General features: G+C 41.2%; 1 protein-coding gene across 4 annotated transcripts in view; it reads right to left on the reverse strand.

The window, feature by feature from the left end:
• Positions 1-16,779, reverse strand: part of LOC111147299 (phosphodiesterase 1C) — a 598,548-nt gene that overhangs the window by 56,128 nt on the left and 525,641 nt on the right. For all 4 annotated transcript variants that reach the window (XM_022503266.1, XM_022503267.1, XM_022503268.1 and 1 more), the window contains 4 exons: positions 14,789-14,870; positions 11,304-11,424; positions 10,228-10,403; positions 1,631-1,861 (listed from right to left, as the gene is read on the reverse strand). In XM_022503266.1, coding sequence (XP_022358974.1) covers positions 1,631-1,861; positions 10,228-10,403; positions 11,304-11,424; positions 14,789-14,870 — 610 coding nt within the window. The remainder of the gene's footprint in view (positions 1-1,630; positions 1,862-10,227; positions 10,404-11,303; positions 11,425-14,788; positions 14,871-16,779) is intronic.

Genomic DNA, 16,779 nt, shown 5'->3' on the forward strand with positions numbered 1-16,779 from the left:
CTGGTATCTTTCTCTTAGTTGGTTCTGACCTCCAGAGGGGACAAGAGGGGGTCTTATGCACTGCCCTCTAAAAACTCCAACAGGTATATCATAAATTCTTATATAATTGAACATACTTTCTGGACAATGATGCACTTGAATACAAAGCTACTTAGGAGCAGTCTCCAGAACCAGGTTGCTGAGAAACTGGACAAGTTTTTTCTACCTCCTGGGGAGCTCACACGGTTACTTGAGGGAATTTATGCAAAGCTCTTAGAACATGATATGAGTTATTAACATTATCGTATGTATTAAAATACTGTTTTCTGATTCTACATGTTCTATATGTTCATTGTAAAAATAATTGGAGAGTGTTGTGCTAAGCATCTTCTACATATTCCTCATTTATTCAGACTATGTTGCATACATAATAGCTACAGAGTGGCCTACCAGGCGGATAAGAGAATAAATAAGTAAAGAGAGTACTTAAAAGAGCATCTGGTCGATAGTCAATAAATGCTAATTATTCTATTGTTGTCATTGTTCCGGCTCTCATTCTCATTATTGGAGGCTCATAAGTGGCCCTGCCGTGAGGTGGTATTACTCTGCACACTTCACAGAGCCAGTAGAAGGCTAAGTAACCTGATCAAGGCCACCAAGAAGTGAGAGGCACAGTTGTGCCTCGAATCCAAGTCTGTCAGACTGCAAAACTACCTTGCTACAACCGGGCCCTTGAAAGTTCCAGAGACTCTGAACTTCCTGATCTTCCCTAAACAAGGTAACCATTCCATGGCCTGTGCCTCAGCTTGTCTTGGTCCCTCTGGTGAAGAAGTCCCCATCCCCCATCTGACCAGCGAAGTTCAGCATTGAAAACGGCTCAGGCACCACCAGTCCCTGAAGCTTTCTTGGACATTTCTCCATTCTATGAGCCTCAGACACAAGAAGGCCAATGTCTCTTTTTTGACATGATCCTTGAGCTAAGTTTGGCTGCCTTGCCATGACTGTTACTTGCTCAGAATTATTTCTAAGGATGTCCATGTCCTCTATGAGATTGTGGACTTCCTGTGGCCTTTCTACTTCTAAATTCTCAGCGTCAAGCACAGTGCATTTAAGGTGATGACTAGATCATCCGGGTTTGGCTGGTACTTTTCTGGTTTTAAAATCTAAAGCTCTAGATGCAGGAAGCTCCTCAGTCCCCAGGCAAAGGGGACAGGTGGTCATTCTAATGTATATATTTATTCACCTACAGACACACAGACCTGAGTCCCAGCCCTGCCTGCTAGAGGGAGGGTGCATATGGAAGACACTTTCCATCCACACATCTGGGCAGTAAGCACTCAGGAATGTGCTCAGATTGGTAATAGTTATTTCCCCAGTGGACAGGCCGGCACTGACCAGAGTCTCCAGAACAGCTGGTAAAGGTCTGACAAGCATAAATCTCCCCAGAGAGAAAGGCCCAAGCCAGCCTCTGGCTGCTTTTGATGGGATCCTAATGGAATCCATGGCCCAGTGAGGTGTGATGAGCAGCAGCTGGGGGGGCCAGAGACGCGGCTCCGAGAGCCATCCTCCTAGGTGCGGTTATTTGCCAGTTTCCATTCATCACATCATTAACACCGTGAAAAGAGCCTTTCACCAGTGAAACTGTACTCACCATTCTGTTGTTTTTCTCCTGAGGACTTCTCAGCTTTGGAATTTTTCCCACGAGGGTTGTCGCTTTTGTTCGTGCGCGTTCCATTGACTTGATTCTTAGCTTCCCCAGATGTCTTTTTCTCGGCTTTGCCAGCTGAGCCTTCTTCAGCCTGACTTTTGGCTTCCATTTCCTTTTGCTTCTCCTCTGCAGCCAGGCGAGCTTTTTCCTCTGCTTCCTTCTTGGCCTTCTCCTCTGTTCCCATGGCAAGTCAGGAAAGGCACAGAAAAGATGAAAAGAGGTCACGCTATTAGGAGAACTGCCTCTTTAAACAAAAACAAGTATTTGCACTGAGTGTTTGGGGTCTATTTCTGGTTAATTCGAGTGAGATTAGTGTCCATATTCAGGAAACTAATAAAATCGGTTCCTGGTGATGTCATTTCTGGAAATAGTGGGTGAGCAGAAGGGGCAGGGAGAAAGTAATAATAATAAGGATAATAACAATAAACCAATATAACAATTGGCATTTTCAATTTTATCATCAATAACTTCTCTTGAGTGTGTCCTCTTTGCCAGGTATTATGCTAAGTGCTTTCTAAAGATTACTTTTTCATTCTCAAAACAGACGTAGGCGGTAGCTACCATTATTAAAACCCTCTTTTAGAAATGTGAAGTCAAGGCTCAGGGACACTACAAAACCCTCCCATGGCCACAGTAGAAATTGGGAGTTTCATGGAGATTCGCTTAGGCTCTGGAGTTTAAACACAAACAACTGATGACAAAACAGAAAGACAGGAAAAATAACCACCACCGTTTCAGGTCACTGTGAAATTAAAAGTAGGAAGAGAATAATTAGGCCTTACAAAAAGCACGGTCTTCAAACTGTCCACAAGATTAAATGTAGCCTTTAGTTTGGGCAGGTACCCTGGTCTGCATCTTCCCCTTTAATGAGAGGATGTCAGCCTTATTTCCAATTCTCCTTACTCTGAAAAGGTCTGACTCTGTGTTTCATCAAAAACACAGCATCATTGCATATAATCAAGTATTCATGAAAAGATTGGTTCATTTGTTCAACATATTTATTGAGGAGTGACAGTATCAAGTACCATTTTAGGCACTGGGAATGTAGGAGCAAACAAGACTTATGGGAACTGAAAAGACCATAATTAAGTAAACCAGTCAGTAAGATGATTTCAGGTGGTGAAAAAGGTAAAGCAAAAAGGAAAGTAAAGTAGTATGAAGGAACAGGATCAGCATAAGGGAGGAGGTGGCATTAGATCAGGAGGTAAAGAAAGTGCTACCTGACAAATTCTTAATGATGAATTGCCAGCCATGAAATAATCAGGGAAACTAACATTCCAGGGCAAGGACATAGAAAACGTCAAGGCCATGAGGTCAGAATGAGCTTGGTATGTTCAAGGGATACTGAGTTAGTCAGTATGGCTAACACAGATCTAGAAGCGGTTGTCGACAGATGAAGTGGTCAAACGACCAAGGACAGGCAGAGCTGAGGTATTACAGGGGGGTTGAGGCAATGAAGAGGTGCTGGGCTGTAGGAAGTGACACACACCTAACAGAGACCAGACCTCCCTTACCGGACAGACCCAGCCCGTTTAGCATCCAACTGATTCAAAAGGCCTTCCAGATTGTGCCGTCCATTCTAAAAAGCACTACTGCATTTTTTTTTCTCTAGATGGGTTAAAAATATCCCACATCTCATTATCAAGGGTCCTCTTTATTTTCCTTGGTTAGTCTTGCTCCTAAAAAAACTAGCCTTCACAGACAACAAGTTTGTTTGTAATCTAATGGGTACCAGGGTGGTTATGTCTCCCCTTGTCCTAGCTGCTTAAGAGCACAAAAGCCCAAATCTGATCCAGTTCACATGTTCGTGGGGCTTTATGGCATTGTATTTTGTGGATGTCTTTGATCTCCAGCTTCATTTTGCTTTTCCTCCCCCTATATCTGCCTGGCTCAAATGTCCTCCTTAATATCTTATTAAGTTTTCATTAATCTTTTCATTGATTCATCCTTCCAACCCATCCAATTCAATGCCCTGGCCTCACCCCAGACACATTAAATCATATTGTGGAGGGAGAGGGGCAAGGGTAGGATATTTTAAATGCTCTCCAGATGATTCTAATATGCAATCAGTATGGACAAGCATGGATTTAAATTTTAAATGTTTGCCATTCAATATTTCCTGACATTCTGCTACCCAACAAGATGCATTTATACTTTATAATGAAAAGGTATGTAAAGATTTCTTTAAAAAATTAAATAATTATTCACATATAGAGTATAATTTGTCTTCTGACTTCTACAGAAAGGTACAACTAAAGGGTAAGAGAATGCCCTTGCAGATGCTGAGATGGCATTCTCATTGGACTACAGGGTCACAGAAGGCCCCATAGACTATTCACCCTGACTTCCTCTCATCCTCCCACAGTGCCCTGAGGACAGAGGTTAAATGTCATCTCCATCACTGAATTCCAGTGCTTGGTACAGCACCTGGCACATAGCAGATACACATGGAGTATCTGTTAACTAAATGAAACACATGGTATGGTTCCCCCTATCTGCCAATGAACCTGACTTGTACCTATTCCATCATCTGTAATCCAGGCCTGTGTAAAATACAGAAAGTGTACAAACTCTAAAGTCCTATCCTGGGGGAGCTAGCCATTTGACAAATGTTGGTTTCCTTAACCACTAATACAGGTGAGTAAAAAGATGATGTATTCACCACACAGAGAAAAAGTGATAGGGAGGGGAATTTTCATTCATATTCAAGTACCAGGTTAAATAACTCATGGTCCTCTCACAGAATCCCCACTGTAGCTGTGGCAAGCTTCCAACACTCAAAATATCCTCAAGTTAAAAGGAACTTGATAAAAACTGAAGGTGTTAAATTCTGGTTTGCTACAGAAGAGCATAAAATATTATCTGAGCAAAAAAAATTCATTTGACAACTGAGTCAGAACAATTTTTTATGGAAAATCCAGCAGAAAAAAACCTGGGAGAAGGTCCATTTTAGAAATAAATCTGGTTTTGCTCAACTACTGTGGACAGCAGGTGATTAATGTTTGCATTAATGATGGTAGCTCCTACGACATTATGATCAGATCCTAGGTGACCTGTTCCACTACATGACTCCTTTCCCTGTGGCAACTGTGTTCCTGCAGGTGGCCTGCAATGTTCTTCAACTTCTCTACTTGCATCTCTCCTTGAGTCTTTGAAATATATGATATTAGGGTGACCAGCCATCAGCACCCAGTGATACTACTCTAAATAGACAAAAACAGGGGCACCTGGGTGGCTCAGTCGTTAAGCGTCTGCCTTCAGCTCAGGTCATGATCATAGGGTCCTGGGATCGAGCCCTGCATTGGGCTCCCTGCTTGGCGGGAAGCCTGCTTCTCCCTCTCCCTCTGCCCCTGCTTGTATTCCCTCTTCCGCTATGTCTCTCTCTGTCAAATAAATAAATAAAATCTTTAAAACAAACAAACAAAAACAAGCAAGCATGTAAATAAGAAAAAAAAATTGACAGGAAGTATGTTTGTGCCACATATTTTCAGGGTGAAATTATTAATATACCTAAACCTTTCTTACAAAGAGAAAAAGTAGGTTAAGTGTACAATTAATTTGTATGTGCTACAAGGTTCTGAGGATAATATAGATAGAATTAAGTTTTCAGCTCTTAGTTTTAGGCATCTATCATCTTTAGGCATCTAAGTCATACTGGTAGGCTTCTAGACTAGTAGAGTTCAATTCCATTTCCTTTTGCTTCCTGTTTCAGACTATCTATGGTGATTTGTCTCACAATGAAAATGGCCCAAACAAGCAGCTATTGAGTTAAGGTAGAGCAAGGCAGAGCAGAGCCCTCATGATCCATAATTCTCATTCCTCTTGAGAGCTGGTTCTATCCCACACTGAATGCCTACACATTCTGGGAGAAGTACATTGATTTCTTTGTTCAACTTCCCTTTCTGAATAATGATTTATAGTCTCTTGGTTAAAAATGGCATTGAACTAGTTATCCCTTGATATAATTTTCTGAATTACCTACTTAAACTACCTACAGAGAGAGAGAAAGAAAAGGAGAGAAACTGACTAACAGAAAAACAAACAACCAAAATACTATATGAATTTTGAATAGTTAACTCTGTTATATACAAAAACAACAAAAAAATACTTCTATATATTTAAGGACTCAGAAGGTGTTTACACGGGGTCTTTCTAAAAATGGAAGCCAAGAAGTCCTCCAGCTGGGAGAAAAATTCAAGCAGTATTAGATCCTCAAGAATGAGGAAAATATATAAATGATGTGCAATAAAACTAGTAAATCTTAGTGTTAAAAAAAATTGTTGTTAAGCTAGATATAAAACTTGAAGCAAATATTAAAAGTAATATTAAGGTTAAGTTAATTAAATAACAATTTACTTATAATCACTCAGATTACAAATCTTGTGGTATCTCAACAAAAACTGATCGATTATGGAAGAAATAAATAAAAATTCAATAAATATCTCAGCATTTGCAAAGAGTGTCATTATATACGATTTCATATTTACATTAATAGACACATAAGTCAATAAAAATGTAAAGATAATCTCTGGAAAAATAAAATTAGGATGTATTTAAAGATTTTGCATTTATTCATTAGAACACAAGCACAGGGAGAGGAAGTGGGGAGGGAGAAGCAGACTCTCCACTGAGCTGGGAGCCTGATATGTGGCTTGATCCCAGGATCTAGAGATCATGATCTTGATCATGTCTTGATCATGATCAAGACAGACCTTAACCATCTAAGCCACCTAGGCACCCCCCAAATAGGATATATTTAAAAAGACCATTTACAAAGCTAGCTAATGGGTAGGGGGAAGGGCAAAATAGATAAAGGAGATTAAAAAGGTACAAACTTCCAGTTACAAAATAAATAAATCATGGAGATAAAAACTACAGCATAGGAAATATACTCAATAATACTACAAGAATGTTGTAAGTTGACAGATGGTGACTATACTTATCAAAAAAGAACATAATTAAAAGGCATATGACAAAAAATTAAAAGGCATATGACAAACTAGATATGACAGAAACTGCCAAGATATTTTGTCAATTGAAGAACTGCTGTCCTTTATATGTAAAGAGTTATTATGAATCAATAATAAAAATATAAACATCCTAATGAGAAAAATGAAGGGGGAATACCTCCCACTTCTATTGGAAATAACTCCCACTTCTTTTGGAAGACATTAGTTAAAAAAAAAAAAAAGAAGAAGAAGAAGAAACTTTCCAGAGAGAAATTTGATAATACATATCAAGAGCTTTATAGTTTTTCATTTACTTTGACAGAAGAATTCCACATCTAGAAATTTATCCTAGGTAAGTAATCAGAGGCAGGTTCAAAGACTTTTGAACTTGTATGTTTATAACTGTATTATATATAATAATGAAGAATTGACAACCAAAATGTGCAGAAATAGAGGACTGTTACATAAAATGCAGCCATTTGGGGGGGGGATTATGGACATTGGGGAGGGTATGTGCTATATGGTGAGTGCTGTGAAGTGTGTAAACCTGGCAATTCACAGACCTGTACCCCTGGGGATAAAAATATATTATATGTTTATAAAAAATTAAAAAAAAATTAAAAAAAAAATGCAGCCATTTAAATCATACTTTCTGAGAATATTCAATATCAAGATAAAATTCTTAAAATAGAAATAGTAAAACAAAATATAAAGTTTTACTTATATAAATATATATGCATGATAAATAAAATTAAAAAGAATCATATCCGAATTTCACCAATATCTGGCTGAAGAAGTTAGGAGTGATTTTTATTTTTTTCTTTACACATATATTTGTATTTCAGCATTATAACCTAAACATATTTTTACACCAGAAAAAAATGTTTATAAAGTATTAAATACTGAAAAAAATTGATCAATATTGATCAGACTTACAAATTATTATGCCTACATATCTTGGGGAATAATAATTTTCAGCCCTGAGAGCTGTTAAGAAATATAGATTTAATCATTTCTAACAACTATGGGTTCTGGTCTAGCAAGCTTTGTCTATCAGGTTGGTTAATAAAACTAAGACTTTAGATCCCATTCTAATCAATTTAATAACAAGATATGTTCAAGTGCCCCATGCAGGTCAGACTTTCTTTAAATTGCGGTTTTCTTATAGAAAAGAATGAGAGCAAAACAGCCTGGGATAATCAAGTACAAACTAACCACCAGTGGAAAGAAAGATGTAAATGGATCTCTCAGCACCAGTGCACTAGTCAACAGCATTCCTGGGAGGCTGAAAACGGTAAGATAGAGTATTAGATATAGGTTGGTATTTTTAGCACTATCTTCTTAACTCTGCATTCCAACCTCTAACTTTCTTTCCCAGCTTTTTTAAAATAACCGCTATGAGTTATCAGGCACTAACCACATGCAGGCTCCATTCTCAGTGCTTTGCAAATCTATTTCTGTTCTTTGCATCAACTCTGTGATATCTATTATCATCCTCAGAAGGTAATTTTCTCAAAGAATCTACATGAATCTGCCAAAGAGCCCAGTGCAAGTAGGGATTCAATTCTCCATTTCCCCACTAACTGAAATTTGCTTTGATATTCAAACTATCTTCCCACGAAACATATATAACCCAGGCTTTGTGCCTCCATCCATATCTTTTCTCCTTGTTTCCCATTTTAAAATCTAACACCTCCTGCAGGACTCAACCTCAGGCATCCTTGAAGTCCTGGCTACAAGATGCCTTCTGAAACACCCTAGACAGATTTAGGGACAAGTCCCTTTATGCTTCCAAAATAGCTTAACCATATCACAATCAGCATACCTAACATTTTGTAATTATTAGCGTTTATTTACAACATTCTCAAAGGGCCAGTTTTCCCCTGGAAAAGAAGCCGGCTATGGTCCCCTCGGTGATCAGTTTCTGAAGGTAACTTAAGCAAGCCAGAGAACTGCAAACAAATTATTTTTAAGTACCTCTTTAGACTGTGTGTGGTCGGGAATTGGATTTTCGTATGTAATGAGTGTAACTGATTGTAAGAGAGCGCTTCTTTTGAGATGACGTAGTAGCCGCAATTGCTGCTTGCAAGCTCTGCCAACAGGGAGAATTTAAATGTTTCAAGCATCGGAATAGACTGGGAGAGGCTACATTTAAAATATGGAAGAGGTGTTGGCTCCGTAGCTCAGGGTCCAACATCTGTCCTGAAATGATAAGGGCCCAATTAAGCCTTAAAAGCGCCAATAAATACAAACCCTTTGCCCCACCTGAAATGAGCAACCACTCGGGCAGGATTCTGTGGACAAGCCACAGGAGCCGGCTTTTAAACAACTGCAGCAGTGGGGTGGGTCTCTTCTGTCCCACCCTAGAAGCAGCCCCTGATGTATGAGGGGCCTCCAGAGCCAGAACTTATCCTGCCCGGCCTCTCCCACACTTCCTTCAACTTGCTGTGCAGGCCCTGGTTGATAAAAGTGTCAGGGTTGTGTTTGAGGATAAAACTCTCCTTTCTTGTAATGAGGGCCTGGGGCCCAGGGCCAATGGGTGCTGGAGACAAGCGCAAATCCTTGACTGAACTTCCATCCTGCCCTTGGAGGAAACTCTGTGGGAATGCCCCCTGCTCTCAGGAGACGGTAAGCTCTGAGGACCAGGATGTCTGTGCTTCATCTCCATACTCTCAGCACGTAGGAGGCATTCGGTAGATGTTAACAAACACTGACTATTGTTGAAGTCTCACCTCCACAAATCCCACTGGGGTCAGTCCCCTCCCTGAGCTCCAAGAGCCATCTATGTTTGCGTCTCTCCCTAGAATCCAGTGCCATGGCATCGTACCCCTATCCCACGTACATGTTCCTCCCTAGGCTACAGGCTGAGCATGTCGTACGTATGGATCGTGTAGTATGTGTTCGAGAAACATGAATATGTGTATGAGCAAATGGATTTCAGCTGTCAAGAAGCACAAGGATTTCAGTCTTTTTTATCTATAGTACCAAGAGTCCTGACTTTTCTCATCTGAATTTTGATGTTGGCCTCAGTGAATTTTGCCTACAAGCTACCTTCATCTCAGATCAGTCTGAGGGGAGGAGCAAGATGGCGGAAGAGTAAGAGACCTAAATTTTGTCTGGTCTCAGAAGGTCCCTGAGTCATGACTGAAGATAAGTTGAGAACATGAAAGGGGGCTAAAAATGCTCGAAAGGATATTACAGTTCCTTCTATCCCAGTGTAAAGTTAGAGGTGGCTATTGGCCAGGCTTTACTCAGATAAAGGAAGAAAGTAGGCCTCATCATTATGTCACATGACATGAAATGAGAATGACAAGGTGGTCTCGCAGAAACCAAGAAATAACGGCCATCCATGGTAGGATCTTCACACCAACAAGAATTTAGTCAAGCACAAAGGTCATGCTGAAGTGGGGGCTTGCCTTATTCTATTGTGCACTGAGTGCTACACACACTGGACCCTACCAGTCAAGCCATTTGAATCCAGATCCTGAGATCGTGTTTCCTTTGTAATTCCTATAAATCAGGGGTAGCAATGCCTTGTTTTCTAAGTGGGTCTGGACAGATCCCCTGGAAGATTCCCCAGTAGCATGTTACCTTTGGGCACCTTGGCCCTCCATCTCTCTCGGTTGATGTGCACCACCTCAGTCCAAGTCGTCTTAAAACTCTTATAGTCAACGGGGATGACAGAACTGTTGATGGGGGCGCTTCCTTCCGAGCCAGTGCTCTTCACACCCGACCGCTTTGCATCCGCTGAACTGATGCTGTTCAAACTGGAGGACACAAAGTCACACCAAAGGGGAAGGTTAGTGTTTAAAAAAAAATGTATGCCAAGGAGTGAGCCCAAGAAGGAGTGGTTAACACTCCTCAAGTTGTGTTGCGAAATTCCTGGGTCCTGAAATTTGAGATTCCTATTTTCCATATGTGACAAATAGGAAATTCTATATTTTCAGCAGGAAAAAAAAAATCAAGGTTTCAGCCTCATGAGGGTTGCTTTTCCCCATATTTCTTCTCTGCTGATTGGTATCCTCTTATTCAATATGACTAGAGTTCTCTCACATGAATTCTCTGTCTTCAGTTCTCTGAAATTAACCCGTTTGAAACTGGGCTGCTACCTGGTTCCCCACTGTACCTACCTGCTTTGACACTGACCACTTTTCCAAGTTACCCAGTCACTTGTACCTCTTTTGCTCCAGCTCCAGACCCCCACCCCATACTGGAGTGCCTCTGACCCCAGGTTCTTTTTCCTTCCTCCACTTCCTTCTTCTCCGAAACCTAGAAATTAAAGTCAGTTTCATTTCTTGTGAGAATTCTGATCAGGGGTACTTTCTTTTTGCTGTATGGGGAGCAAGGACCGCCTGGGCCCAGAAGGTCAAAGTGCCGTGATGGGTGCTGCCATGAGCGAAAGCACCAAAAGAGAGAAAAGGGTAGAGGACCAGCACTGGAAACCCACCAGTCATGGTGTGAATCTTGGTCACTCCCTTCCAGGCCAGCCTGGAGAGCACAGACAGTCCAGCTTCCATTCCTCTGAGAAAAAGAAAGAGGCAGACAACCCCCTTACAAGAGAGGGAGAGCAAACATCATTATAAAATACCCCCATCTCTCCCAAAGGAACAACTCTGTCCTCACAGACAGGCTGACCTGACCCCCATCCTTCAAGTTTCTCCACTCACCTTGAACGCCTTTGTCCTGTCCCACCAGTTTGGGAGGTTTCATCAATTAAAGGGCTCACAATCTTCTCAGTCATGTCCGTGAGCACAGTGAAGGTGGGCTCCACAATGAAATCAATAAAACCTGAAGAGAGACAGCAACACCTCAGAGGAACTACATGTTAATTGGGCCTTTCCATATTTTCCTATGGAAACTGATGAATCTTAACTTTCTTTTAAAATTTATCCACAGAGGAACTCCAGATCAGATTAGGAGAGAGGAAGTTGGTCTTTATTCATTTAACATGTGCCTTGAGTTGAATATCGTGAGTCAGTTCCATTTCTCTTACATAACTTTTCTATGACTTTCTAATAGCTAGCTCAATCGAGTGATTAAGAAACACATATTCAAATCGCCCCCTCCATCCAACAAATGCTGTAGTTGGTGCTGCCTGTGAGACAAAGATGTAGATCACAACCTGTCTACCCTCAAGGCGTTATAAGAGAGATTAACTAAGCACAAAAATGACCCCTAGAGTACATGGAAAAGGACAAAGAGAAGCCCAAAGACGGCCCCTGGGAAGGTAAGGGAGGGAGAATATTTTCCTTCCCACTGAGAGGCCTATGAACAGCTTTATGGAGGTTGTGATGTTTGAGCTGAGCCCTAAGTTTCTTCACTCGAGGTGGAAGAGGTAGGATAAGCCAAGTGATGAGGATGGGGGAAATGTAGGATGTGTCTCAGGAATGACTGGGGCTTAAGGATATTTTTGGAGTTGGAGAGGGGAAAGTTTGGGAAGGCAGGTAGTCACCAGCTCAGGGAGGGAGGTTCCTAAGGATCTCTCCAAGGAGTTGGGTGTGACCTAGAATGTGCACTAGAAGCCCCTTGAGATATTTAGAGAGAATCACAGTTAGATTTTTTTCATTATTCTTTGGGAAAGTTAATCAGGCAAGATGGACATGAAGGGAGAGAGCAGAAGAGGCTGAAGCTGGGAAAATCATTTTAGAAGCTGTTGCAACAGCTTGAAGGAAAGGTAAGGAAGGTGGGATTTAGTGCTAGTGAAAGACGGGGGTGTCACGGAGGCACAGGTGCAAGCACAGTGTGGGGGGGTGCTGCTTCTAAGTGGGAATTGTCAGATACCTCCCACTGCAAAGCAGAGAACAGAGGAATGATGGGAAACTGTGGCCAGGGTAAAGGACGATGGGCTCAGTCTTAGATCTGCTGACTCTGATGTGCCAGGGACATATCCAGATGAGAGAGGGCAAGCAGAACCAAAAGAACGAGGGTTGGAAACTGGGAGAGGGGTCAGATCTGGATCTGGAACTGGAACTTGGAGATATTGCCATGTTGGGGAGATAATTGATGTTAGGTTAGAGTCACTGTCTCAATGGCCCAAAATTGCCTGGGTATGCTGTGACATAGTAGTAGAAAATTTATGATCTGAAACTACTGGTGGTGGTTCATTACACAGCCACATGGAAGTTGGAAGAAAATGAAATACCAATCAAAGGAAATATGGTGATTTGTACAAATGCTATTTGGTTCTCATGACTGAGGAGGGGGTGATCCTGGCAATTAATGCCTAACAATGAAGGATGCTAAAAACCTTACAATGTAATTGGCAAAACAAGCATTGTCCCAAATACCCATAGTATCCTGATAAGGAAACACTGATGGCCAACTTTGTATGACAATTAATTGCAGTCTAATTTTATAAATTTGGCTTAAGCTGAAACTGAAGTGTTTCATGACACTGTTTTCACCTTTTTGTTTTCATTCAAGTTAAAGTCAACAGGTCCAAACCAGAACTAAATTACCAGCTTCCCCTCCATCCCTTATAATGGGACCATGGTCCAACCACTTAATCTGGATTGCTGCCTTCACCTTAGTTTTGCATCCAGCTGAATCCTTAATATATTACATGCTACCCCTCTCCTGGAAAATCTCTGTCCTCCCTCCATCCTATCACCATCATTGTTTCCTTATAATCCTGCAGAAGGCACCAGGCTGATTTCCTTGCCTCCAGTCTAACTCAGAACCCTCCCAGCTACTGATAGAAAATTTTTCTAAAACTGCGGTTAACAAACTTTCTCCAAAGGACCAGGCAGTGAATATTTTAGGTTCTGTGGGCCAAATCTATGACAACTCCTTAACTCTCTCACTGTAGTGTAAAAGTAGCCGCAGACAATTTGCAAATGAATGAGCTTAGCTGTGTTATAATAAAACCATTTATAGGATCAAGTGGTAGGCCAGATTTAGTCCCCAGGCTACAGTTTGCAGACTCTTATTCTAAAGCGTCAATTTATATATTTTTAAATCTTATTTAAAATTCTTTAGATATGCCCTGATTTTCTCTCCAGACATGTCGCTCACTTCATCCTATTCTCTGCCCACTACTCCAGCCGTATGGAGCTGTTTGTGATGCCCTGACCATACAAGACTGTTTTAAATTTCCCTGCTCAGTATATGCTAATCCCTTACCTGGAATGCCCTTCCACTTACCCTTTACACACCTCTAACCAACAACACCATCTAACTAGATAACTACCTACTTATTTCTTAAGCCCCAACTCAAATATTACCCTTCAACAAGTCTTTCTGCTTCTAATGGTCCACACTCTGTTGCGTACCCAAGTGTGCCATGTACAAAACTCTACCTTAGTACTGTAACACTCACACAGCTTCTGTTTTCCTAACGTCCTACCTACCGCCCAACACTGGTTCAATGTCTTTGGGAGCAGATACCATACATAATTTGTATTTGTTTTTTTATAACATCTGTTTTAGTACCCATTAGCACCTGGCACCTCACAGAAACTCAATATATTATTATGAAAAAAAGGAATGAGTACTCAAAATACAAGCAGGAAAAAATCAGTAAATCTTTGAATTTCTTTTTTAAGTGATTGCAGACTCTTCCAAGTGAAGAGCACTGCTGATAGTTAATTTATGTGTGATACTGGTACCCTCTCTCATATCTGAGAATTTTTGTAATGCACACATATTATGGTTATCAGCACTATAAAATTATCTTCACCAAAAAAAGGTGCTAAAACATTTCTAAAAAGAAGGAAACATTTAAAATGAACCGTTCCTAGAAGTAGGGTCATCCAGGAAATGGGACTGTCCTGGAAACAAGGCCAGAGGAAGCATCATTGAGGAGCAATGCCAGGGAGACTTCCGGTATTGCATGCAGAATGGAGAGGCTGAAATAGAATGGGCTTCTTGCCACTGATTCTTGTCATTGCACTGGAAAGTTGAGGCCCCTTTTGCTCTTAGTGGGGAATAACAGAGATAGCAGAGCATCATTGTCTAATCTTCCCACAAACCAGCCACATTCCAGAGAGTAGGATGGGGGGAGCAGCTCCATCAACCCAACCAGCCAGAGCCATGAGCACAGTACAGCAGAATGGAGCCAGGTTCCCAGCCAAAGAACCACTGGGAGCATCTGAGCTTACTTCTAGGCACCCCTCTGTTTTTTCTTCCCATCCAAAGGGCTGTCAACACATACCCACTTGCGACTGAGCAACCATCGTTGATTTTCGATCACACAGAGGAGAAAAAGGCAGCCCCAGCTCTGCTTCTCTGTCACCCTAGAAAAACAGGAGGTCATAGTAAATTCAGATCAGTAGGTGAAGCTGCCCAGATTTTATTTAGCAACTTCAACTGCCACAAAGGCCACTGGTCTTTATTATAATTATTACAATTACATTATGTAAGAAGTCCTTTTGGGGCCTACTCCTTTGTATAAAAGACACCAAGAAGTTGAAGCCCTCTGGGGTCCAATCATTCCATCCAACTGCAAAGGCACATGGTGTTGTATAGGAAGCCTCATCAGGTAGCAAAAGTCCCCTGAGGAAAATAAGAAAAGCCATTGCGTCCTGCGGCCCAGAGCCAACACTGCAGTCAGAATTCCTATGTGTTCTCAAGTTGTTGTGTCAGTCTGCAGCCTTTCTTGAGCCAGTGAAGCTCCCCCAGTTGTGGGCAGTGGCCAAGACACAAATTCAAACTGGACTGATTTGGACTTATACCCCCAGTGCTGCTACCTAACGCTACACACAACTAGGGTAAGTGCTTCCAGGGTCTTGAGCACAGGGCTTGGTCCATATGGAATGTGGACCAAAAAAGAGACAGAGTAAATGACTGCTTCTGTTTCTCAAGCTAGACAATAATAATTCTCTAGTCAATATATTCTCAAGCTCACCGAGAAACAAGTAAGTATTATGAAAGTCTAAATAATGAGGGAGATGGTTTTTTAAAACCTGGATGAAAAGCTCCATGCTTTAGTCACACAGCTAGAGGAAAGGGAGAATATGGCACCCTTCTCGCAGTAGTGAAGTTGTGCTGATTCATTTTACTAAGATAGAATCTGCTCAGGTTAATGGCTACTGCCCTCAGCTTGAATCTGGCCTTTCTCCCTCTACCTGTGTGATCACAGCAAGTTTATTTTCCCTCTCTACATTTCAGTTCTATGTTCTATAAAGTATGGATAATAACCCCTATCACATCAGGTTATGATGAGGATTAGGTGAGAAATACATATAAATAAATAAAAGAACTATTATTGTTTCTCTAATATTAGGTATCTTAGGTATCTCTCATATTGATGTCAAGAGTTGAGAAACATTTAGCCAATTTGTTATACCAAATACAAACTGATTATAATACATATTACCAATAAATCAATAGTACATAAAAAGTAATAACAACAAAAACTAGACCAGGTTCAAAAACTAAATACTTTTTCTTTCTAAGGCATGCTATCAAAGAGAAAAGACACGGGTGCACACACACACACACACACACACACACACACACACAGAACATCTACTGAAAGGAAGGAAAAGGAATGGGCGTCTGAGGAAGCTGAATGATGTGGTCACAATAGGTGGTGGGGACATCCAAGGGCCTCAGGAACAGTCCTGAAGTGGCTCAGTTCCTTCTGCACACTTTCCTGTTCCCATGGGACACAATGGCTCCTCCATTTCTGAGTACACCCTGCTGAAGACTGTTTTATCTTTCAAGTGGCAGGATAAAAATAATTTACTCCTGAGCTATTTCTACTTGGGCAGGATGAAGAGAAGGAAGAGTATTTGTAACATAAACTGTTGTTGAAATGACTATCAGACACATGAAAAAATGTTCATCATCACTGGCCATCAGGGAGATTCAAATTAAAACCACATTGAGATACCACCTTACACCAGTTAGAATGGCCAAAATTAGCAACACAGGAAACAACGTGTGTTGGAGGGTATGTGGAGAAAGGGGAACCCTCTTACACTGTTGGTGGGAATGCAAGTTGGTGCAGCCACTTTGGAGAACAGTGTGGAGATTCCTCGAGAAATTAAAAATAGAGCTTCCCCATGACCCTGCAATTGCACTACTGGGTATTTACCCCAAAGATACAGATGTGGTGAAAATAAGGGCCATCTGTACCCCAATGCTCATAGCAGCAATGGCCACGGTCGCCAAACTGTGGAAAGAACCAAGATGCCCTTC

Source organism: Enhydra lutris, unplaced genomic scaffold, assembly GCF_002288905.1.
Source record: "Enhydra lutris kenyoni isolate GAN:26980312 unplaced genomic scaffold, ASM228890v2 scaffoldscaffold16, whole genome shotgun sequence".
NCBI lineage: Eukaryota > Metazoa > Chordata > Mammalia > Carnivora > Mustelidae > Enhydra > Enhydra lutris.